This window comes from Ahaetulla prasina, chromosome 2 (assembly GCF_028640845.1).
Source record: "Ahaetulla prasina isolate Xishuangbanna chromosome 2, ASM2864084v1, whole genome shotgun sequence".
Taxonomy (NCBI): Eukaryota; Metazoa; Chordata; class Lepidosauria; order Squamata; family Colubridae; genus Ahaetulla; species Ahaetulla prasina.
Window position 1 is genome coordinate 106,688,115 of NC_080540.1, and position 26,433 is coordinate 106,714,547.

The 26,433-nt window shown below is 39.5% G+C and overlaps 1 protein-coding gene across 3 annotated transcripts in view; it reads left to right on the forward strand.

The window, feature by feature from the left end:
- Positions 1 to 26,433, forward strand: part of ABLIM3 (actin binding LIM protein family member 3) — a 190,140-nt gene that overhangs the window by 115,375 nt on the left and 48,332 nt on the right. For all 3 annotated transcript variants that reach the window (XR_009153493.1, XR_009153494.1, XM_058169508.1), the window contains exons 4-6: positions 9,764 to 9,876; positions 16,086 to 16,212; positions 19,112 to 19,205. Coding sequence is in view for 1 of the 3 variants with exons in the window: in XM_058169508.1 (XP_058025491.1) it covers positions 9,764 to 9,876; positions 16,086 to 16,212; positions 19,112 to 19,205 (334 nt within the window). In the remaining 2 variants the exon portion in view is untranslated. The remainder of the gene's footprint in view (positions 1 to 9,763; positions 9,877 to 16,085; positions 16,213 to 19,111; positions 19,206 to 26,433) is intronic.

Consider the following 26,433-nt stretch of genomic DNA (forward strand, 5'->3'; position numbering starts at 1 on the left):
GAGCCCAAAATCTCCATCGCTAAGTGAGACATTTGTTAAGTGAGCTTTGCCCCATTTTACGACCTTTCTTGCCACAAGTGGATGAATTAGTAAGCCAGTTGTTAAGCAGATCTGGCTTCCGCTGTTGACTTTGCTTGTCAGAAAGTCACAAAAGCTTGGGACACAGCATGAAAGTCCCACATGGCCTTGGGACACAGCAACGGTCATAACTATGAAACAGTTGCCAAGGGTCTGAATTTTATATCACATGATCATGGGGATGCTGCAAAGTTTCTAACTGTGAAAAACGGTCATAATTCCTATTTTTCAATGCCATTGTAACTCTGAACAGTCACTAAACAGACAGCTGTAAGTCAAGGACTACCTGTACATTGCCTCTGCATTTCATCAGACAAGGTGGGGGGGTAGAGTTGTCAAAATTGATTTTTGTAGTTTGGAGAAAAAAGAATCTAGATGGGAATATCCTATCAGCTGATGCCAATCCAGCAGTTGCAAGAGAAACTTGGCCTCAGCCCTTAGAATCTGCTCCCTTAGTTGGCAGATCTCCTTGAAAGTAGGTGGCTGTCTAAATGCATTTTCTTCCTACCCTTATGTGGTCCTCTGGAATTCAATATCAACAGGTGTTTTCTTTTCTTTTCTTCTGCCTTGTTCTCCAAATAATTTATCCTGCACATAAAAATCTTGCCTTTTCAGCAAGTGGTCAAATAACTGACATTACCAACATGGCAATGAAGGATCTCGAAGAGGAAGAAAAAAAGTGCAAAAATTCAACCCCAAGCTACATATACAGATAGTCCTGAACAAAAACCATTAGGGTAGTGACTGTCTGAAGTTACAGTGGCACTGAAAAATGGAATTTATGACCATTTCTCACACCTATGACCATTGCAGCACCCCCACCCCCCATGGCCATGTGATCAAAATTTGGATGCTTGACAAGTGGCATATAGAATAGAATAGAATAGAATAGAATAGAATAGAATAGAATTTTTTATTGGCCAAGTGTGATTGGACACACAAGGAATTTGTCTTGGTGCATATGCTATCAGTGTACATATTATTATGTACATATTATTATAAATTATACATATATTTATGACAATTGCCATGTCCTGGGGTGACCAGCTTTTTTGACCTTCTGACAAAGTCCATGGGGAAACCAGATTCCCTTAACAACTGCAGTAATTCACTTAACAGCTGTGGTTTAAAAAAAGGTTGCAAATTGGTGCAAAATTCACTGAATAATTGTCTTGCTTAGCAACATAAATTTTGGGCTCCATTGCAGTCGTAAGCCAAGGACTCTCTGTACTAGCTTCTGGCCCCCTGTATCTTCTGAAACTTGATCAGCAGCTTCCGCTTATACTGAGTGAAAGAGAGAGGGGTCCTGGGTGTTATCTCAAAAAATGCTTTCCAAAATATGTGACACTGTCCCAGGCACCACGGTAAGAGCCGTGGTGGCACAGTGGTTAGAATGCAGTATTGTGGGCTAATTTTGCCCACTGCTGAAAGTTCGATCCTGATTGGCACTTCCTGATTGGCACTTCCTGATTGGAAGGCTGGGACTCAGCCTTCCATCCCTTCCATGGTCAGTAAAATGAGGACCCAGATTGTTGGGGGCAATAGGCTGACTCTGTAAATCGCTTAGAGAGAGCTGTAAAGCACTGTAAAAGCAGTATATAAGTCTAAGTGCTATTGCTATTCTTCATATGGTATATTTCTGTGTGTTAGGTTTGAACTGCCATGATCCTTCACCAGCAATGATACTGGAGAAGACTCCACTGAAAGATGAAGCAGCTATACATGAAAGAAATTCTGGGCAGAGGCTTCTATAGCAGGGGTCTCCAACCTTGGTCCCTTTAAGACTTGTGGACTTCAACTCCCAGAGTCCCTCAGCCAGCAAAGCTGGCTGAGGAACTTTGGGAGTTGAAGTCCACAAGTCTTAAAGGGACTAAGGTTGGAGACCCCTGCTCTATAGAATGCCTAGATTGTTCAAAAGGGAAACTAATGACAGGGAGATTCCATTTAACCTAATTGTTTCCCCAAAGTTGATCCTGTGTCAGCAACAAAGACTCAAAGATAGTATTTGAATATTGTTTTTAACTGGTTTGATACTTAAATAATGCAGCTGATAATTAAAAAGCAAAACAAAATAAATCACGGTGGCAAAGGAGGGGGAATATGATGAAAAGCTTCCATCGTCCTGTCTTTCCTGCCCTAGTCTAATTAAATTGCCTCCCTGGAAAAAATTGTTGCTTTGCTTTTTTCAATCCCCATTGCAAGTTAAATCTTTAATGTAAAAAAAAAAAGGTATTAGAAAGCATAAAGACATGTAGAACATATAACGGCCCTTATTGTCAATGGTATCACCCATACAGTTCCGTAGGTTCTTATAGCAGTTGTCTGATTGCAGCTGTCTTTACTGGCAGTGGAGGGCAGTTGCTAGGGAAGGGAGCACCAAACTGCAAACTAGTGCTGGAAAAAAAAAAAGAGATTTCTGCACAGGCTGCTGGGAAGAAGTCTGCACCTTCCTAACAAAAGCCGTGGTGAACGTTTGTCATTTCTCTAAAGGCAGAGAATCACCAATAAAATGCATGTTCACAATTTGCAGACAATAACTTCACGCGGAGAGAACAAGATGGATATAATTAGGCAGGAACTGGTTCCATAAGTTATGATTATGTGGCATTAATGAGATGAAGAAAGCGTGAAGGAAGCGTAGGGCTAATTCTGATTGTGGTGGCGATTTAATGATTAATTGGAGTTTCAATTGGACGTCCCTGCAAGAGGAAGGGTGATTAGCACTCTCCCAAGGGAGTGGTGAAAATGTTGTGACCTATGAATGATTCTAGGTCTCAGAAATCTTCTGGTAAGGCAGGTCTATTACTGTGTCTTTTTTAATGTTTGGCTTGTATTAGAGAAACATTAGAATTAATAAAAAGTGTCAGTGAATGACAGGAAAAGATAGCCTTAAATTAACCCCAGTAGCTTTACGTGCCTACGCCTACAAACTGATGCCTTAACCCGTGCCGTATTTTGTCAGAAACACGAAGCTGAAGTTTCTTTGTTGTGGAATCTGCACCACCCTTTCTGTAGCAACCAAGGCTGTTTTCCACTTAGCCTAAATGGCATTATGAGTCCAGCATCAATCACTAACCTTCAAGGTAGGGTGATACCGGTCTGGGAAGCAAGCACGTTATTATTGACGTTATCCATACCATTTGTTTCTTTCAAGCATTACCAGGAAATAGCTGGTAAACTAATCCCCAAGTTGCCCCAGTATTGAATGGCAATAGCAACAAACCACAATAGAGCATAAGTACAGGCTAAGAGGAATGCTGAGCAAGGTAGAGGTACATTTACAATTTGAGTAAGGTGGATATGATGCTCAGATTAGATTCCCCAGATGATTGTGGTGAGCAGATTGGCAAGTCTGATGTCAATCACTTTCCAAAAAAAAATTTCTCCACAACCTGGGCAATATATATATACATATATACATATACATATCTCCACTGATCACCTGTTGCAATGGGTTAAAGGGCAAGAATTGGTACTTAATGCTCAGGTTGTAGTTTATCTCTTTCTATTCAAGTTCCTTTGTTTAAACTTCATGCGAGTGGGGTTACTGTTTCCACCAATAGAAACTGATCACCTATTTGATCCCATGCTTTAAAACGGGCATTTAGTAAAGTCTTAGCCTTATTCTTTTGTATGGGAAATTAATATATTGAAATAAATCTATTCTTCTCAGCTTTGGTGTTCAAGATGTTTATACACATCCTTACATCTGGAGTAGGGGGTCCCCAATTGCTTCAGTTCATTGATCCCTTCATGAAATTTCAGATTGTCCATCGTCTCCCAAACATTTATTATATAAAAATAAATAAATGCTACTTTAACTAATAGTAGCACAAATAGTAGCAACAATCACCCTTTAAATATTCAATCCCTGGGAAATCCCTGATCGAAAGGAAATATAAAATCCTTTTCTTCATTTTAATGAAATGTCCTTTGCAGCTAGCTACTGTATATACCCTCCATTCTGGGTTAATTTCTCCAATTATCTGTCTCTAAGGAGGGGAGTAATTAGTTTGCATTTTTCAACTCAAGCTTAAGTTCATCTTTTCTGCCACTATAATGAATTCAGAGTAGTTGCTCTTCCTTTAAAAAACCTAGATTTCAATATTAACTCCAATCATTTATGCTCATAGAGAAGATAGTTATCCTCTTACTAGTGTTTAACCAATTTAAAGTGAAGTATAGTTAAAGTATGCTAATCGGTATTAATTGTTCTGAGCTGATGTGTTTAAGAATAATCATCTATTAGGATTTCTCATGGTTTTTCTTAGGGTTCACATAGCTTTTTAGTATTTTCCTTGTTTAATCATATGGAGTGAGAGAGTTGAATACTATTGAAAGTGCTATTTCTATCTTAATCATAATAAGGCAAGCTTCTGTCTTTACATTCTACAGGAAATAAGTTGATCATTTAACCATGCACCTTTAATTCTGCACATGTCTTATATTCCAGCCCATTTCATCTCATGTATCTCCTTTTGTATACAAGCACGGCTTGAGTGCACGTAAATAATAGCTGTTGCTAGTTTTTGCAGTATCTGTTTATTTGGGTGAAAAGGAAACTCTTTGTATTCTGTCTGCATTACATTCTTCAACTGTCCGGGAGAGGTTTGCCAGTTCTTTGACCATGCTATTTGATGTCAAACAGTCAGTTCTGCAGGTTTGCCCAACTTTCATCATGTCTGCAATAAAGTCAGTCTTTTATCACAACTTCTTTTTTTTAAGACAAGATAGGAATGTGAAGAAAGTACTGAAACCATCAAGGTGTTGAAGGAAAACAGAGCAATCTCATAGCAAAATAAGGGGAAAGATGGAAAAGAGACCAGCGGGTATTGAAATTGCAGAACTGCCTGCCTCTCAGGTATATCTATCTGTCCCTCTGTTAAACACTGTCATCTTATTGGATTTAGGAAGTATCCCTTTTGAATGGTTAACCTTTTTGGTACCGAGAGCCCAAAGCGTGCATGGCTGAACCCCCAAAATGCAATGCGAGTGCCCCCCCGTGAATGCTCCCCAGCCCCCCTGCACATGCCCCCCCAAGCCCCTGCACATGCGCCCCGTCCCTCATGCCCTGTTTTGGGTTCCAGGTTGGTGCAGGAGGCTTTCCAGGCCCAAAATGGGGCTGGGGTAGAGTCCTCTTGCAGCTCGCTATGCCCTGTTTTGGGCCTGGAAAGTCTCCTGCACCAACCTGGAACCCAAAACACAGCAGGCGGCTACTTCTGGCCAATGTGAGCTGCCCCACACATGCACTCCCCCGCATGCGCAAAAGTATCTCCTGCATGTGCCCCACCCCCCGTGCATGCACGGCAGAGACCCAAAGATCAGCTGGCCGGCAGGAGGCACATGCGCATGCGTGGTGGAGCTGGACCGGGGTGACGGCTGGCGTGGCCACAGAGAGGGCTCTGGGTGCCACCTGTAGCATGTGTACCATAGGTTAACCATCAATGTCCTATAGTCTGGAGTGATCTCTGTCCACTATACTACTGGCTTGCTTTTAGAAAAGCAATGAATTCCTGACTTGGAGTCCCCTTTTGGTTGTTTTAATTGTTTCATTTGGCTTGCTGTTTTATATATGGTACTGGTTTATTTTATTTTTAACAATTTAGGATTGTTTTCTGCTAAAAATTTTATTCTTGCTGTACACTTCTCAGAATCAAGTTGTTGAGTAATCTTATAAATACTTGAAACAATCAACCAAACAAATATTTGCATTGCATGAGATTTCAAATAAATTTCCTGGATATCAAAGAAACTGCAGTTTGGGCACACTCCATTAAAGAAATGACAGCTGCTTACAGAAGCATGCTTTCCCATGCTTAGTAGAATGAACCAGAAAAAAAATATCTATGTGGATATGAAATTTGCTATCCTACTGCTCTTCCTTATCCTTGATTGTTTCTGTTCTATTTCTCTTCCCAGTCTCTGCCTGTTGCTTAAGTTAATGAGTGACAAAGCCTAACAATTTACATTCCTTTGAAGCTGTTTTTGAACAGTGTCAGAATAAGGGAAATAATACTGTACAGCTATGCATGATTTTGGCCTGTCTTACTACAAGGACAAGATGAGGACACTGTCATAAGAGTAAGGCAAAAATGATAATACATTAATACATATTGCCAGGGCATATTTGTACCTTACTTAGCTATAAGTGAAAAGTCCAAAGCTGCAGTGGCCAGATGCCTTTGGATCAAGACCTTTATCAGCTAAAGAAACATGAACCTAAGCGTATTAATTGTAGCATTGAGTTTCTCTTAATTACACTCATTCACCGGATTTCATGCCAACTCATTGTCTTCTAGAATCTACTAATCATTCTAGCTTAATAGGCTCACTTTTAATGGGCCAATTTTCTCATATCCTTAATCGCCTAAGAAAATAGTGCAGCACCTCATTTCCAAATAATGTCAGGTGAAAGGCAATTCATGGAAATTATCTTTGATGAACATTAGCTTCAGGTGCATTTTAGACCAGAGAAAATCTTGACTGAATTCATTCAGTTTAAACCAAAGGATAGACTTTCGGGGTTCTTCTGACTCCCCAGTCTTTTAGCAGCTTTCGGGATTCTCAGTCACAAGTATCCTTCTGGATCATACTTGTGGGTGAAGTTTATAAGGCCTGAGGATCCAGGATGAGCAGTCCCAAAAGATGGTGTTGAGGGTTAAGTAATACCTTTATTGCAGCTACTGCCCTGTTTCAGGGGAGGGCTTCAAACATTTCAGCAATGAGTTCTCTGCCCAGTTGCTGGGTGGGTGTGGCCATGGTGGGTGTGGCCTAGTCGGCCTCCTGAACTACAACGGGGGGGGGGGAAGGCATTTTCGCCTTCCCAAGACTCCGGAGGCTTTCCTTGAGCCTCTGGGAGAGCGAAAACTACATCCCCCAGGCTCTGGAAGCCCATCTCCGGTCTTCTGGAACTTCCAGGAGGCCCGTTTTTCCCACCTCCCTGAGCCTCCGCGCAGGCCCTGCACTTACCTTGCATCCAAACTGGGCCACGTGGAGACTCCTGGGAAGGGCAGGGTGAGCGGGGTCAGCCAGGGGTGGGATTTGGAAGTTCTCCAAACTGGATATAACATTAGCTATGGGTTCTCCAGAACCCGGGCAAACCCATAGCAGCCCACCCCTCCTGGTTTAGTTTCCAGGTCTAATTGAAAGAGCTGGTTTTTGATCCTTAAAATGCTCTGTGACATAAGTTTGGGATAACTCAAGAAGTGGGACCAGTGCCATTGCTTCATGGCTGGCATTGAAGATACTTCTGCTTAGCTTACTATGGAGGACAATTAGTCTGGTGAGAAAAACAAGACAGGATTTCTTCCATAGTGTTCTTGTGCATCTGGAATCAGTTGTCACCTGGCATTTATCACATAATTTAGCAGGCATTTGCAAGCGTGTGCACATAATTTTTTCTTCTGAGTTGATTTTATCTTCCCAGACTTTTAGCTGAAGACATTTCATTCATTTCTTTATATGCTGTCAACTACTAAATTACTGTTTGCATTTTGCAGCCTGCAGTGTTTGTTCTGGTGCTTATTTTATTTTTGTCCCAATACTGTGTTGGATTTTTAGATCCATGCTTGAGAAGGTAAAGTATGTGTAAGCAAGAGGGTTTTTTCCCCCAATAAGTCCCAAAGCCACATGGAGCAATAAAGACAGATTAGCAATAATATTTTAAACTCAGCATATCAACTTTCTACATGTGCACATTCAGATATACTCTGTGGCCTGCCGCAAAACACCTTCCTCCTTTCTCTTCTACATGCTGAGATATTAGAAATAATTAGAAAAAGTTTGTATACAGGAAGCAGCATCCCCATGCTGTGCCTATTCCATCTAAACCAGGAGTGTCAAACTCGATTTCATTGAGAGCTGCATCAGGGTTGTGTTTGACCTTAGGAGTGGGAGGGCCAGGGTGGGCATGACCAGCTTGATGTCATTCGTGTCAAGGGTGCCTATAGTGGGCCAAGCGCTCTGCCAGCGAAAATGGGCTCTCAAGCTCCATTTTCGGCAGCGACGGCCTCCCCCTGCCACAGCCCTTCCAAGCTCCATTTTCGTTGGCAGAGGCATTGCGGGTCAGTCCTTCGTTGTTTCCAGGGTGGCCCCGTGGGCCAGATCTAAGCATTCCATGGGCCAGATCCAGCCCATAGGCCTTGAGTTTGACACCTCTGATCTAAACCATCTTCTGACTCTCCAGGACACAATTGTTTGACTAGCAGTGGAAAGATTACATGCCAAGGAAGAGGGTGACAAGGTGAGATCTTTTCAGATATCCTTCCTCCATCAGCAAATTTGCAGAAACAGTTGGAGTGTGGGAGAAAACTGTGGGAACACTGCAGGCGTGCATTAGAACTTACCCAAGGGGTTGATAGTGGTGTATAGGTGATTTATAATCTTTTAAAGATAACTTGAACTAAATGGTGACAACCAAATGAACCATGGTTGGCTTTGAAAAACTATACAGTGTTAAACCCAGTTAGTGTTAGGGATAATTAGGAAATATCTGTAGGTTAGACTTGGAAATCAAAAGGCCATCTAGCAACAAGAAGCTTTTTCCATACTGTTGCCAAGAAAACTATATGGACATGTCCATGAAGTCACTAGCAGCTGAAACTTTATCTCAGTGTTTTAAACATAAATAATAACTGAAATAATGTCTATAAATAATGGACTGAATTCCTGAATTATTGGTTTGGGAAATGTGGGTACATTATTCTCCTTCCCAAGAGATAACCAAGGTTTCTCCTGAGGTTTGCAGAAAATTTTGAATCAGACTGTTTCAAATTCAGAACAAATTCATTTCAGTGCCCTATTTTGAGCAGGAAACACCTATTCTGAATGCAAAATGGGTGGTTTTGAATATTTTTGGAAGACACTCAAGCTCAAAACAATGCTTTGTCTATCCCTGTCTAAAGTAAAAACAAAACTCTTCCCTTTTTTAAAACAAAACAAAATACTAACTCCCAAATCATTAAATTTGGGTTTTAAAAGTCCATTCTTTGGATTGACGTAGGCAACTCATTTCTTTTGCTCTTGAGCATATTTTGGAAATCCTTACAATTGTTTGTCCCTTTAACTAGGTTTCTTTGTTTTTGTTCTTTTGGAAACTTCCCAACTGGTTCGTCTTATGGTAAAAGGAAAAACCTCTCACTTTGTGGTGATTTTCAGACTCTTTCCGAGTGGTGGTTCTAGCAGATAAACAAATTCAAAGATAGCTCCTGGGTCAGTGAGAATTACTTTAAACATTTTTTCTTCAGAAACAGGACGGGCAAGTTCTCTGAGATCCTCATTTGGCAACATCATGTCAAAACTGTCATCTTTCATCTGCCATGTCTTTGCTTATACAGTATTTAAAGTAGTCAACAAGTAATTAATTCTGTGGTATGCATCAAACTGCTTTTCTCAACTCAACCAGAATGAACCAAGAGTGAGAATTATCTAAATATGAGTCATAAAACCCACAAAAATAACAAAAGACAATTGAATTGTCAACAACATTTCCCAAGCAAGCAGGCTTCTCATACTTCATTTATTTCCATAAGCATTAAATTCCAAGTTTCATTAATAAACTCTTTCGAAAATAGAACATACATGAACCATAATAGCTGACTCAATGTAATAATAACTGGTGAAATACCATTCATACTAGTAGTAATCTATGCATTTCTGATGTCATGCTTATTTTTTCTTCTTTTAGGAAGCCCTTTCCTATTGGAGATAAAGTGACATTTAGCGGCAAGGATTGTGTTTGCCAAACTTGTTCTCATTCACTGATTAGTAACAAACCTATCAAGATTCATGGACCAAGCCGTAAGTGATGTTGATTTCTCTTCTTTATACAGCATCCAAAGAAGATTAAGAGAAGAAAGTATTGTAAAGACCATAAAAATCAGAGGTCATCTAGCAACTTAGAACTGTTTATTGCTTCTTTATGGAGTCTAGTAGGATTATTGCCCTCAACTGATTTTACATTTTATAATTTGGCTTTATTTGCTCCCACGTACTCTTAAATGTTAAAAGACATCCAACGTAAATTATAATAATACTAAATACTAAGACTTTTTGAAAGGACACATCTCAAAGAAATTCTTTTCCTGATTCAAGCTATTTGGGATTCTTGACAGTGAAAGGAAAGTTGAATATCTTATAAATAATGATGATGGTGATGGTCTTCATCATCATTATCATCACCAACTTGATTTATTTAAAGTATTTCTCTATCACTTTGAATCATAGAAAATCTGAAAATAATTTACAATATTCATAGTCATTAAATTCCGGATTAAAACAAAGTAGATTGTGATGATCATGATGATTTTTAAAAAAAATCAAAATAATATGCAAATGTGATCATGTATATCCATGGTGGCCAAAAGCCGCATTTTACTTTTTCTTTTGGGCGGGGGAAAGAGGTACAATTTACTCATGTTTTACATTAGTTGTAGCTTTACACTTTTTTATTCTTTTGGTTATGCTGAACTTCTGGTCTGACTTCTGATTTCATGATTTGGAAGACTCAAAGGGCTAGAACACAGTCTCCTCATAATCTTCATCCCTTGCTGAAGTCTTGACTTGAAGGAACACCTAAAGTTGGCATTGTCCAAATGAGATAGCCGCTATTTGTTTCTCCTTTGTTGTCAGACAGAAAGCACAATTAGATCAGCTAATTCTACTGCATTCTAACAGGATCCTGCAGGTCCGAAATTCTTCTCCCATCTCCTTTACCCCAAGAAATTTGGGAAGGTCTCTTTCGAGCTTCTATCCAGCTGTGGACTATGTTGTCTCTTATCTGACCAGTCCTAGGCACCATGACTGGGCTTAGTCTCCCAAGATCATTCCCACACACCATTATACTTCTTGACCTCTCTTGAGCACTGAAGCACCAATGAATTTATGAAATCCCCACAACCCAGAAGCCTTTCAGGCCCCTTCCCATTACCTTGAGTTTTTCCACGAAATCTGTGGGGTGAGAGAAAGAACTCCTTTGCTTTCTCCCTGTTTCAGAATTGTTTCCTCAATCAAGCCCTGAATGAAGCATGCCCCCACTACCCAGATCAACGAAGTGTGGGAGAGAGCTTCCCTGCTTGTGGCTTGGTAGATCATGCTGAAATCTGTGGCTAGAAAAGGGCCCAGAGGCAAAAGCCACCTTCAGGTTATACGATGGCTTCTATGCCCAACCATGCTAAAAAAGCTGTTGCTTACTGAACATACACAAACAGGGAAGTCTTGTAAAAGCCTTGTAATGAGCAATTTCTATCGGGCTGCCTACCAGCTGGATGCAATTGCACAGCAAGCTGTGTGATCTCACAGTGGAGGCAATAGATGTTACTGTCTCCTTAGACGCATTGATTACTAAGAGAAGAATGACACAGTATTCCTTGCTACAGTCACAAAACAGTGCTTCCCTGTGACAGCTAGCTCTTGGCAGAGCTGTTCGAAGCTGCCAAACAAGAACACAGTGGCCACAATTCAACAGGAGAATTAAGGGCCTGTTGATTTAAGCTGCTGACACATACAGAACTCCCAGCTGGGCTGCAGCCTGTATGGTTCAAGGTGGTAAAAGTCACATTTCTCTCTTCGTTTCTACAGAAACATATGAGAGTTGTAGTGTAGTTGCATTTGGAAAAAGGTAGCACCTTCTCTGTTCCTATTTTCAATATTTAAAAGGCTGTCTTAGTGCAGGAAAATCAGAAAGTCAACAAGAATTCCACAGTGTTGGCTCACTCTTTTTTCCAGGAAAGAGGGTGGAGGTGCTGTATTTCTTTTCCCAGATCAGCTGAATTGAGCTAAAGAAAAAAACTGTCCAAGTCCAAGGCTTGCTTTGTTTTTAAAGTTTGTGTGAAGATGCAAACACAGATGTTCTGTAGGGGCCAAAAAGAGGGGGGGAAACTGGTCTTGCAATTTCACTGGACTACAACTGTTAAAATAACAGAAAATGGAAATGTGTACTCAAAACACTGAGTCCCCTCTCCTCATTACTTTCTGTATTTGTTGTATCCCCAGATAATTGACACACTGTTGTTATTGTGCTTTAGTATTTTGATAAAGGACGCCTCATTAATTCACTTCAGAATAGAGCTGGAAGGGACCTTGGAGGTCCTCTAGTCCACCCCCCTGCTCAAGCAGGAGACCCTATACCATTTCAGGCAAATGGGAGTCTGATTTCTTCTTTAAAATGTCCAGTGTTGGAGCATTCACAACTTCTGGAGGCAAGCGATTCCACTATTTAATTGTTCTCATGGCTCGAAAGTTTCTCCCTAATCCCAGGTTGCTTCTCTCCTTGATTAGTTTCCATTCATTATTTCTTGTCCTGCCCTCTGGTACTTTGGAAAATAAGTTGACCCCCCTCTTCTTTATGCCAGCCCCTCAAATAGTGGAATACTGCTATCATGCCACCCTAGTTCTTCTTTTCTCCAAAAAAGTCTTCTTTTTTCTAATAATCTTCTTTTATTGCTCATGAAATCAACCAATGCCACAGAAGTTAATAGAATATTAAATGCCATTCTTACCTACCCTTTGGTTCAATGTTTGTCCCTATATTGAACTTTTTAGAAGAATGAAAGTGGTAATTCTCCCTTTAGGTTTAAATACTTCAGGGTGTCTACTCATGGATCAGATGATGGCTTCCTGAGTTAGTTTCTGTTCATGTTGTTAGAAATACAACGTGTTGGATCTACAAATGCCATTCATAGGATGCTTCTTGAAAACCAATTGGGATTGTGTGCAAAATCTGACAGTTTGTGCAGGTGTCCCATGTGGACTAGCATCTGAAAGACATCACTGGAATTCGTTTTACATCAAAATGCTTTTATCTGGCTCTGCTCTAGTGTGATATTAGATAGTAAAATCAGGGTGCGATGGAATACTATGCATTGGAAAAACAAGAACTCATTAAGCTGCTAAGATACTTCGAAGCTAGCTGATACTTTTTCTATAATATAGGATGGGTGTATGGATAGATATGCACGTCCTATGCTATCTCATAGTAGATATTGCTTTGCTCTTTTTTTTTTCCTTCTATACTTTTGTTCTGTCCAATTTGTTTGCTTTTTCCAAAGTCTGCTTTGTACCCATTTTTTTTAGTATCTGCCATTTATGCACTTTTTAGAATATCTGATATAAGAAATCTCTCCTGGTTTAATACATTTTGTTTGCACCTCCCTCCTAGATGTATCATTCCCATTATTTTTGAGTTGCAAAACATGTTATAAAAATTATACTGAGAAGTATAGTTATGTTCCAGATAACTCAGAGGTTCCATAAGGATGAATTTGATAAGCTTTTATCAAATTGTGACTGTTTAAGGCGACCCTGTAAACCTACATGAGAGAGAGAAGAAGAATACCCAGCTCTCAAAGAGAGGAGACTTTATCACTGCATCCAACCAGATAGCCCAGCTGTTTTTGCAACCAGAAATTCAGCAACAAGCACAGTGAATAGAACTGCATAGGACAAATCTGCTGAATCAGCACACAAAGAAAGGCTCATCTCTTCGCCCCTACTCAGTTTCCAGGAACCTGTTAAGAAGCCCCTGGGGTGGGGGGGGAAACCAACACAAGACCACAATATCTTTTTTGCCTCTCTCCCCAACCCTCACCTCCACCCTGCGCTTATCCTCCTCATTCTCTTTAATACTATCAGGTCACATGAATTTCATCCTCTCTGAAATTCAGTCTTCACCTTAGATGTACAGCTCAGGTTACACAAAGCCTCCATAGATAATTCATAACTACGGCAAGCCACATTCAGGGTATAATGTGCAAAGAACAGCATCTCCCCAATATCTTTTTTTTTTCTGCATCCGCTCCTGCTCTCACTGTATCTCCATGGGTGCTGTTCGGTGACATCTAGCTGTGACTTCAGTAGGCAAGGCAGGAAGAGAACCTTGTTAGCATGCAAGATTCTGGGATTAGACAATTGCTTGATATACATGCACAGGAAAAGTTCCCTGGAGCTACTCTAGCAGTGGAATCCACTGCCAGGACAAGTGGCAAACCAGGGATTGTGTTGACAGGTGAGTGATGAGAGAGAGGAGTGATCAGAGGAAATTGTCAGTCTGCCTTACATTTATAAACAACTCCTCCAGCACTTAGAGGTGTGTAAGGTGAAAATGCAGCAATGGTCAGAATGGCTTCATAAAATACCTTTGGCAACAGCTTATTCCATAGCATGTTCAAGTGAGATTTTTCACAACTATTGACCATGCCGATGAGCACCCTACGTATTAGTGATTCCTTAACAATCTAAGAGCTGTTCGATGCTGGGGAGACTGAAAGAGCCAATCATAGCTGGGACAGCCACCCCTTTCAGGCTCATGGGCTTCCTGCTACTGAACAAAACAGCAAAGGAAACATGAAAGGAAGGAAGAGAGATAAATACTTAGGCACACACCAAAACTGACTGTGGTAAAGGTTAGGAAGCAGCTTTTATTACGCTGGCTAAAACCCAAAAATCTCCTTCCAGTCCAGATTTTGTAAAGGAGAGGAAGCCTTCCATAAATATTTAAGTAATATATAATAAATATTCCTCTCCACCCCAACCCCACCGTTCTTGATCTTTAGCAATTCAGCTTGGTCTAACCGTTAAACCAGGTGATCTGTAGTATCCTTTGAGTACTAATACTCTGGTATTAGGTCAACATTCAGTATATAGCTATTCTCTGCTTTCCTTGGCAAATATGCCGGGTTCTCCTTGAGTCTTAGTTAGATGTTTTGAGGGTTTTAATTTTAATTTTTCTTTTTTTGCTAAAACAAATTGTACACCTATCTAAATTGGTTCAGGCAGCAGGCTCAAGCTTAAAATGACAATCTGTAATTCTCCAGGAGAGGAAAATGCCAATGCATCAGTTTTTTTGTGTTACCATAATTTATACTTGCTACCAGTCAAACAAGGAAAAACAATTCCGTAAAAATGAACTAAAACAGAAAGTCATTCATCTGTGTATAAACTATATGAAATATTTGCATCCTACAATTACAATTCTTCAGGATAATTAAATCTTTTAGTGTGAAAGAGGTAAATGTATTCCATATTGAAACCATTTTATGTAGTTAAGATTTATTTTATTCAGCTGGTATAGCCACCCATCTTGCCAGGAAATTGTCCATTAATTTCTGTTAATTCCCTTCAGGTGAGGGCTGAACAAGAATTTACATGTATAAATAGTTTCCAAGACTCATAATGTGGATGCAGTATTGAACATTTTAAATAGTCCACTAGGTTTAAACACTCTGATAGCAATACTGATGATGCTGCTGTTAGCAGCTGCTCTAGAAACAAAGTGGTGTTTGGAGTTGCAGTGATTTATCAACAAATCCAAGAACATATGGAGAGACAAGGTACCCATGAGGAGCATTCACACGACTTTCATATACAGTAGAACCTCTGGTCACTAACGCTTCTGACCACGACCAAATCAGGTTCTGATCAAAAAATTCACATTTTTTTTCTTGGCCGATTTCCCCTTCTGCGCCATTATTATTATTTTTTTTTGTAAGCACCAAATTTCCAAAATTAGGTTCGGGTCACACCAAATCGGGTTGCGACCAAAGTTATGGATGAATTATGGCCGTGACCATGTATCTGGTTTCTCCAACCTGAATGGTCTCAGCATATGTTGGAATCAGCCTATAAACCTTTTTCTTAACCAGTATGGGCAGTCATGATTGGGGATGGGGAATCCATCCTATGGACAACACAATCTTGGATTGCTGTCTCTCCAAAGAGAAAACCATGCAACTTAGAGGAAATTATGCAACTGAGGTTCTCCACGTTGACTTTTATGCAAAATAAAGGATCTTTCCTACTAGTCATTTTATTTGTTTCTTCCTGTGTATGACAAATCATTTCGAACACTGGAACCCTTTACTTCATGTCTGTCATTCCTATTATTGTTATTTATGGTTCCAGAAGGCATGCTATTTGTGGACACTGCTGCCTTCTATATAGATTTTAAATCTATTTGGGACGTTCCTACTTCTGCTGTGTGGTCAGTTCTCTGTGTTTCTTTTGTTCCTTAGAATGTGCAGGTTGCAAAGAGGAAATCAAGCAAGGTCAGTCCCTCCTGGCTTTGGAAAAACAGTGGCATGTCAGCTGCTTCAAGTGCCAAACCTGTGGAATCATCCTGACTGGGGAATACATTAGCAAGTACGTGTTTCCACCTCTTCCCTATGCATATTTCAGCTGTATAAGCTAGATGGGTGGGGATTCCTTCAAAGCAAAGCATCAGACGGTATTCTCGAAGAATTCTGAGATTTTTGTACAACTTTGTTTATTATATTGCTTATAAGCAAACAGAGGGAAAGAAAGCAAAACAGATTGGTACTTTGTCTTTTACCGTTCACGGCTAATGCACAGAGAAGTGAGATATCTTAGGACCCGGGTACTTACGAGACCGCCTGCTGTTACCTTATGCCTCCCACCGACCCGTACGCTCTCACAGAGAGGGTCTCCTCAGGGTGCCGTCCGCCAAACAATGTCGGCTGGCGGCCCCCAGGAGTAGGGCCTTCTCTGTGGGAGCATCGACGCTCTGGAATGAACTCCCCCCTGGCCTACATCAAGTGCCTGATCTTCGGACCTTCCGTCATGAGCTAAAAACATATTTATTTATTCAAGCGGGACTGGCATAATAGTTTGATTTTAAATTGGGGTTTTATTAATATTTTTAAATTTTTTAAATTTAATTTTAACTATCAGCCGTTTTCGTAATTTTGCTACATTTTAATTCGTTTTAACTGTATATATCTTGTATTTTATTTCTGGCTGTACACCACCCTGAGTCCTTCGGGAGAAGGGCGGTATAAAAATTTAATAAAATAAAATAAAAAATAAAAATAAAATAAAAAATAAAATAAATATAGATACCTTCCTAGACCAGAATCTAATAATTTTGTGTACAAATGGAATGCGTGCATTTCAGTGTACATAATCACATTCCCTTTTGGAGGAAGCAAGAGCTACCTGTGCTTCCTTTTGCCTCACTTGTATGGAGTTACTGGAAGGCAATATAGGCAACCTTCAGCAAACTCCTTACTCCATAAGGAAGAGGCTTTTGAATGCAATTTTCTAGTTTTTGTAAAATCAGTACTCTTTCCAGTTGCTCAGTAAGAATTCCAAAAGTGTCTTCAATTTGAACTCTCTCTAGGCTGAAATTATGAAACTCTTCAAGTTACACATGAAGGCTTTAGGAAGGTTGCAAGTACCTGGGTTTCTGGAATCGTAAACTAATCTATTTATCTATTTATTTGATTATTTGCTAATTTAATCAAAGATTATATAGTCCAACCCCCACCAATTCAGAAATTAGTCCCGATTCATTTATTACCCCATCCAACTATTCTATTTTCTACATCCTCAACAGCACTAGCACAATAACTAATTCTTTGTAAACATTATTTAATTTTTTTTCTATTTTATCCTCATTTACAATAGCTTTGCTTAGATCATCTATCATAGCAAGCTTTCTGACAACAATCTTGCTCTATGTACACATTTCAATGCGTAATCAAGTAACAATAGTGCCAGAAAATAATGCTCTCTGGAGAGAGAATGTAGATCAACTTTTATGCAGGTGTCATTCAACAGAGCACATAAATGCTGCAGTATAAAATGCTTATATCTGCGCTATGGAGATGAAGAGAGAATTAAATAAATGTTGTTGCACAATCCCAGTGCCAAATAATATCAGAAGCTGTTTTAACAAAAACAGTGTTTTGTCTAGACTAAATAAAACAGCCGATTTCCTTTTATTGGGGGTAACATTATCTATAATTCATTAAAAGATAATTGTTTGTAAAACTGCCATTAGCAATGAAAGTCATTGGACAACTTTTGTTAAAACCCAATTTAAAAGCCACGTTTATGGTGCAATTAATGGTTTTATTATTCTGTCTCAATGATTAATCGGTGAGTACCTTTAGCCCTGGAGCAACCTGTGAGCATATTCCACCAAAGGATCCCTTAAAGAGGAATGGATTCTGCTAAGTAAGGGAAGAAAAGCAGAGAGGGTGACTTTATGCGCCAGGCAACAGGCAGAAAATGGTGGTTCTGACATTCTGCTTTTCCAGCTTTGCTTTCCTGAATTAAATATGAACAATTGTGCAGAAAATAGAATACAGATAGTCCTCGACTTACAACAGTTCATTTAGTGACCATTTGAAGTTACAATGGCACTGAAAAAAAGTGACTTATGACCATTTTTCACACTTACGACTGCTGCAGCATCCCCAAAGTCATGTGATCAAAGTTCAGGTGCTTGGCAACTGACTCACATTTAACACCATCATGTGATCACCTTTTGTGACCTTCTGACAAGCAAAGTCAATGAGAAAGCCACATTCACTTAACAACCATGTTACTAACTTAACAACTGCAGTGATTCACTTAAATCTGTGACCCAAAAAAAGTCATAAAGTGGGGCAAACTTAACAACTCTCTCACTTAACAACAGAAATTTGGGGTTCAGTTGTGGTTGTAAGTCGAGGACTACCTGTATGTGAAGCAGCCTATCTCAATTGTATCTTGGTGATGCACCGTATCGTCCTTTCCTGTTGGCTCCTCTGAGCCTTCGTGCTGACTCCAGCTTGCATCCGAGGCTCGCTGTCTCCCGGAATAAACAGAACCATCCTTCCGCCCTCTGACTTTTGTGCTGGTGGGTGTGCTGCCTTTTCATGACATACATTTGCCCTTCCTGTGTTATTTCTGAATCAATCTCATCCAACTGAGCAAGCGGTTAGAAAGAATTCGTCAAAGGACTCCCTCACGGCCCCATTCCTGGATTCAGATACTGGGATTTAAGAGCCTGCTGCTGTCAGGCAACTGCAGATTGACCTGAAACAAAACCAGCAGATTTAGGAGCAAAAAAACAGATTAGAAGGCAACTGACTAGTCTGGGAAATTTTTCACAATGTCTTCACTTTAGTACGAATGGTGGTCCAGCATCCAACCATGATGAGGTCTGTAACATTTGTGCTTAGGGTGGGAGGAATGGTGAAGCTTCAATGTTCCTTCCCCCTTCAAAATCTCACAGCCGGCTCTTTTCTCATAGGGATGGTGTTCCATACTGTGAATCGGACTATCATGCCCAATTTGGTATTAAGTGCGAGACCTGCAACCGGTATATTAGTGGCAGAGTCCTAGAGGTGAGTCCAATGCAAAGAGATGTCTTTATTATGACAGGAGTTATGGAAAGAGGAAACAGCCAAGCAGTTGTCTATAGTCAAAAGAGTCAAGACTCTTTTTCTCTAAGTGAACCAATCTGAAATAATGTCAGTAGCATGCATGGCATGTTTCTTGACCAAGGATGTTTGGATAACTGCGGGATGAACTCACAAACTGCTATTTGCCCCAAAGTGTTAGGATTTCTCCCCTGCCTGATATTTTTTATAAAGAGGTTGGATAAAGGATTAGTTCCTGATAAATTGAAGAATCTGCACAAGAGGAAAATAAGCTGTGGGACAAATACAGAATATGGGGAAACCTAATGGATGCTAAATATTGCTGAATTAATTGTTGGTGCGGCAAAATGGAGCATGGCTGCATCAACCCTACATTCATGCTTATTGGAATCTGATAGCTGTCAAACCTTACCTACCTGCATTTGGTTGTTTTTTTCTCTTTAGTTTCATTTCAAGCCCTCACGTATCACAGAAAAATCCTATGAGGACAGATCATTTGCTAAATAATGAAGAATGTCGATACTAGTTCCATTCTGTTTCAGAACATCTGCCAGTAAATCTGTCACCTCATTTTGCAGAAGGAACTTCCATTTTTAATTACACATAATTGTGAATAATATTTCTTTCTCGCTGTTCTGAATTTCCCAGTATTAAAATTATTCCGCTGATCCTTACTGCAAGTATGAGGTGGGAAGAAAAATTCATTCTGGCTCACTCTGTGCACCTATCTTATAAATCTCAGTCATACTGTCGTTACAGCAGTCCTCCAGTTATGACAGCAGTTGTGACCGAGACTGCCATTGCTAAGTGATTCGATCATAAAGGGCAATGTCACGTGATCGCCTCACATAGTGACAGCAATCACAGGAGTTGTAGTCCCATTGTGATCTCGGGACCATGCAGACTGTTAAGCAAAAATGGGTAGGAGTTCAAAGCAAAGAGCGCAGAAGGTTAGGGACGCCACAGATGGTCTCTAGGGCAGGGGTCTCCAACTTTGGCAACTTTAAGACTTGTGGACTTCAACTCCCAGAATACCCTAGCCAGCTTTGCTGGGGTAGCTTTGCTGGCTGAGGTATTCTGGGAGTTGAAGTCCACCACAAGTCTTAAAGTTGCCAAGGTTGGAGACCCCTGCTCTAGGGAATGCAGGTGGGAACTGGGAAAAATGGGCAGACAGGTGATGTCAGTGGTAGGTGTGGGACTACAAGGATGGGCTGGCAAGGATATGGGCAGGTGCTGGGGAAGCCTGGTATGTGTTGTGTCTGGGCAATGGGACTGCTGCTTGCATGCGGGCACCTGATATGGAATGTAAGAGAGTGCTGTGGGGTGCAGGCAGCCAATGGTGACTACAGAGTAGGAGATCCCAGGGATCTATAGTAGGGTTTTGTTTTGCTTTGTTTTTTGAGAGTGAGAAAAAGCAGTGGGAACAACTTGCAACCTTCCCTACTGTCTTCCCCATTGACTTTGCTCCTGGAAAACTGGCAGGAGAAGCTGCAAATTGCAGTCACATAACTGTGGCTCCCGAAACATAATAAATGTGAAACAGGCACCCTAGATTACAGTCACATGGCCGTGAAGACACTTCAATAGCCATAACTTTGCAGACCAATGATAAGTCCTCAGCATTCAGTACCATCATAATTCGACGGTCATAACGATAGCTGAATCAGTAATTGTAAATTGAGGATTACCCATATTAGCATTCCCCCCCCCATTTAAATAAAAAAAAAATCTCAAGATTTTGTAACTTCCTTTAACGGGAGAATTCATACAGTCCTAAAACTTCTTCAGTTATGCAGCTATGAACAGGTGCATCATTACAGTATTCTTTTTGAGATATAGATAGATAGATAGATAGATAGATAGATAGATAGATAGATAGATAGATAGATAGATAGATAGATAGATAGATAGATAGATAGATATACACACACCCCGCTTTAAGCATTTTGGCAAAATATTTTTTTCTCTGGCTGCAGTAAGTGTCAGTAACACCTTTTTATTCAAATGCTCCCTCAATCCATCCACCTCGAAGAATGCTTTGTGGCTAAATTCCACCCTGCTCCTCCCTGTGGTTTTGGCAACAAATTTGGTACACCTGCTACCTGTTTCATATAAGTCATCTAAACTAAGAAACCATAACGGTAGAAGGCTTTGACTGCAAAAGGGCACTTTGAACCAGGAATTTATAGAATTGGGTAGTAAGTGTATATATTCTTCATGGGTCTAAATTCATCCTTGCTCGGATGAGTGAAAAAGGAAGTCTCAGCTAAAAACTGAAAGTCATTTGGAGGGCATCAGATTGCAGAAATTTGAACTAACTAAATGGAATAAAGCAAAATGGTGGCTCACCTTAATCAAGAAACATTAATAAGAAAAACAAAACCTAGTCTGGCAAAATTGCTGTGCGTATACCAAAATAATATATTAGGAATGAAGCAAGTGAACCAGTCATACTTTAATATAATGAGATAATTACATAAAATAGACATTAATGACAAAGAAGGGAAAATGTTACCATTTGTACCAGGAGAGGTTCCCGTGTATATTAATTTAAGCAGAACTTCCAAATAATCCATTCTAATACTATCCCTTGTCTCTACCACCATCGCTTCCCCAATAATAAACTGCAACAGAAGTAGTACCTGAAATAAATAATGAACAGAGGCTTTCTAGTAATGCTAACAGAAGTAAAATGAATTAAAATGTTGTTGTTTTCAGTATTAATTATGGAAAATCACTCATCATCACTGCATATCTTTTTCAACAGTTCCTCTTGTAATTTATTTTCCTACTATTACCACATGCAGCTAAAATTACTTTCTGCAGCAGTTAACGTGGAGCTCTGATTCAGAGGTAGAACTGGTTTTCAGTACTATATCTAATTCCTGGAATATATGAAGTAATAATAATAAAAAATCCTCTGAGCATGAACTGATAATTGACCTTAACAAGTGGTTTCATTGCAGCCCATCTAAGTTTAATTATTAGTAAAGGAGCAGGCAGAGGTCTAGAATCTCAGGTTGGCTTGGAGCCTGGCAGTGCTCTGTTCAAATATTTAAAATTGAGAAGAAAGGAATCCCAACTTCGAGCAAGAAATGATCATTTCCTTGTTAAGTGCTTGCCCATTTTGTGCCATTTTCCCCTCCTCTGATTCTGAATTAACTATTTACTTTGGATTTAACTAACACTCATCCAGAGATAAATTGGTGTGAACTTGCCAAGGATCTAGTCATTTAATTTAGTACATTCCCCAAAAAAGTTCTTGAAACTCATTGCATGTCGAAAAAAAGCCAGGTATTTAGGCTTAACTGTTGCTTGTTGGCAGTAATTTGATCATGCTTTCATTTTTTACCTTTCTGCCCAAGACAGTCAAACCAAGATAATAATTCTGCCAAGTGATAGAATAGAATAGAATAGAATTTTATTGGCCGTGATTGGACACACAAGGAATTTGTCTTGGTGCATATGCTCTCAGTGTACATAAAAGAAAAGATACGTCCATCAAGGTGCAACATTTACAACACAATTGATGGTCAATATATCAATATAAATCATAAGGATTGCCAGCAACAAGTTATAGTCATACAGTCATAAGTGGAAAGAGATTGGTGATGGGAACTATGAGAGGATTAATAGTAGTGCAGATTCAGTAAATAGTCTGACAGTGTTGATGGAATTATTTGTTTAGCAGAGTGATGGCCTTCGGGAAAAAACTGTTCTTGTGTCTAGTTGTTCTGGTGTGCAGTGCTCTATAGCGTCGTTTTGAGGGTAGGAGTTGAAACAGTTTATGTCCAGGATGCGAGTGATTGCATTCAGAAAGGTGCCTTTGAGTTGCATTAAGACAAGGGTGTCCAAATTTGGCAACTTAAAGCTTTGCTGGCTGAGGAATTCTGGGAGTTGAAGTCCACAAGTCTTAAAGTTGACAAGTTTGGACACCCCTGCATTAAGACTTTCAACTTCCTGAAAATTGCTTCAGCTTAAGACAGAGATGTCCTGAAAGGTTTTCTGGAACTGAAAGTAGATTAAAGGACAACTGGATTGCACTTTTAATTCAAAAGGATTTTCACTCCAGATCTATTTTCTTCAGTCATGTATGATGGCCAACAGTTGTATCACAGGAATGGGAAAAACTAATGAAATGTCTTTAAGATAAATTTTAGAAAGAAATTGATACACATGAGTTCATTCTAGTCATGTTTGTCTTTCCTGTACATTACTGAGTACCAGGTTTAACCCACTGACAGATAGTTAATCTTTGTTGAACTATGTGCTGGCCTTTGAAATTCCAAGACCTTGATCAAGGGAAACTAGAAAAATCATCATGATAGGAGTAACTGCAGATAGATCTGCAGGTAGCCTGCAACTTGATATAAAATCAGGAGGTATGTTTGATACGTTACATAGGAAAATCTACAAAGGCCATGGGGGTTAGTTTAGAAACCCCACAGGCAAGATTCAACCTATCTTTGGAGACATTCATGACTGAGTTATTTTACAGTCCTTTCCAGAAGTCTCATGGACTACAAGCTCAACCTCTCTGGATTTTTCCTGATTGCATTTAATCTCTAAACCAACTAATCATGGTTATAAATCAAACCGGATGGCAAGATACTTTAGGATAGGATACCTATTGAGTGCCAAGGTTCCTGATTTCCCTCAAGATAGGCAGCTGCTATTTTCCCTTCTCAATGAAACAGGGTAGGAAAGCCTTCTATTTCAGCCATAATCAGCCTTCATATGTTTAAGCCTCTGGCTGTCCCAGATGGCTTTAAGCTGTGTAGCCAGCAGAGAAGATTAATGAATCTTAAAGGATGACACACCCCTCCCACTTTGAATTATAATTAGCAGTCTGTCTTCATTGTTGGCAACATCAGACTCATACAATGGCCTGTAATTTTCATCAGTGTAAAATAAACAAGATTGCTTGTGGTTTGTTCTAGTGGACAGTTGCATCCCCTTCATGACCAAACTGCCTACCATGATGGTCCTTTAGAGGGTGATTAAAACAAAACCAAAATGCAACCACTTTGATACTTTGCCAGGTAGCTGAGAGGTTAAGTTGCCACCAGCAGTCAGGCAGCACATAAATTTAATAAATGATGGTGGGCTGCCCAGATGTTTAGACTGTATTTGACTTTTTTTTTTGTCCACCTAACAAATCCTTCCAAAGGATCAGCAGATTTTGTTCTTTATTAATGTTAAAAGAAATGCTGCAGGATTTAAACTTTTGCAAGAAAAGCTGCCCTTTGCAATTGACTAAAGGTTGATTTTGTCTGTGCTGATGGTGTTCAGATAGTGCTTCAGATGTTTATTATTAGTTACATTATTGCTGAATTATAAGTTCACAAAAGGTAAACTGAATTCTGTGTGTAAAATAGCTGATATTATGAAGTTCATTTGGTCTTTCAAGGAAAGCTTTAACTGGCTGCAACTGGATAAAATGAAAAACATTCAGTATTAATTCTGTGCATGTTCACCTAAAGATCGACACTGATTCAATGGCTTTACATTTTAATGCTATATACTGCAGCCTGCTACGCTCATATATACTAGGTACGTCGTCAGCACTGTCTATCAATCAAAAGGCAGAAACATTTTCTGATCTCATAATTTACAAAGCTGGATTGCCGATATCTTTAGTTGCAGGACTCCTTTTGAGAAGGTCATATTGGTGCATTGGGTGAACCAGCCATTTCTATTTGCTTACATCGTTTGCTTTTGAAAATATTTATTCACACAATGTGTGTCTCGCTACAGCTATTCCAGATATCCAAATGGTGATGAAAAACATTTTATATTTTGTATCTGAGACAAAAATACTTTAAATAAAAAGACCAATGTCTCTCTTAATGTTCAAGACTAAGAAATTGGAAGAATTAAAGACTAAAAGGAACTATATTTCCTGGTAAATTATATACATCCACTATACTTACAACAATGTAAAGCCATAGTTACAGCAAGGCCAGCTGTAACCTATATTTTTGTGGCTAAATAGAAATTTTTTTCAGAGATGGCAACAGATCTGCCAGGCATCTACAGTATTTTTATGTTTCTTTATTTAGATATTGATGGTATCGATGAGGGTTCTTCCATAATTTAATCCAGATTGAGCCACATCTTTTCCTCAGCCTTAGGATTCCCATGATCAGAAAAGAAAGTGGCGAATGGAGAATTTAGTCTTCTGCCTTCATGGAGCAATGCAACAAGGCTTTGAACCTTGTTCAACAATGGCAAAGAGAAAACATAAAAATGTGAATACTATTGCACTGGTAAAGTGAGGACTTCTGTTTTCATAGGAAGACTAGAAGCTTGATACTTGAGCCATTGAGCTATTACCTGCGTCCAGTAGCTCATTGGATCAGGCTGTAATTCCCATAGGACATTTTCATTTTCTTCTGTGGATACCTCTTAGCCAGCTTCCTTGAGACAATTGCATTCAACAACAACAATCTACTATGAGATTGGAGACTACATGATTATAGCGATGGTCAAATCCAGCAGTGGCTTAGCTAGTAAAATCTCATAAATCTCTGTGGAATTTTGGAAGATGCATGAATTAGAAAGAAACATGTCTCGCTCAAGGCACCGAAATATTTATGAAGGGCGGCGGCGGGGATGAGTTGATAGAGAGAAAGAGAGACATTTGTTGCTTTCAGCTGCAAGTGTTTCTATGATTCATTCACTCCATTTGCATGATCACCATTGATTTCCAAATTTCCGCCCTTTCAAACTATAAAACTGTGAGGCAGAGACATCAGATAATGCAGCTGCCTGAAATGCTTTGCTTGGTTGGTTTTTGAACAGCTCAGCCTTTTTTTTTCTTTTCTTTTTTTAAATAAGTTGAATGAATCTTACATTATGGACAAATTGACTGTAGAGAATGCCTAGATAAAAAAAAAATAGGCCAGTATTTCTGGACAATGGGAAATACAGAAAGAAGTTTTTGTCTGATCTATAAAAAGATATTTGCTTTGGGTGTAAATGGGGATAAGGCAGGACTGGTATTACCTGCAGAAAGATAAAGGAAGCTATTGCAGTATAGCAGTAATCAGAAAAAATAATAAACACGAAAAATGGGTAAGGTAGAAGTGAGTAAAGAAATCATATCTCAGTCATTAGAAATGTATTGCTGATGCTCATTCCCCAAATTATCCAGGTAAGACTGGCAAAAAAATTTTCAATCTTTGTTATT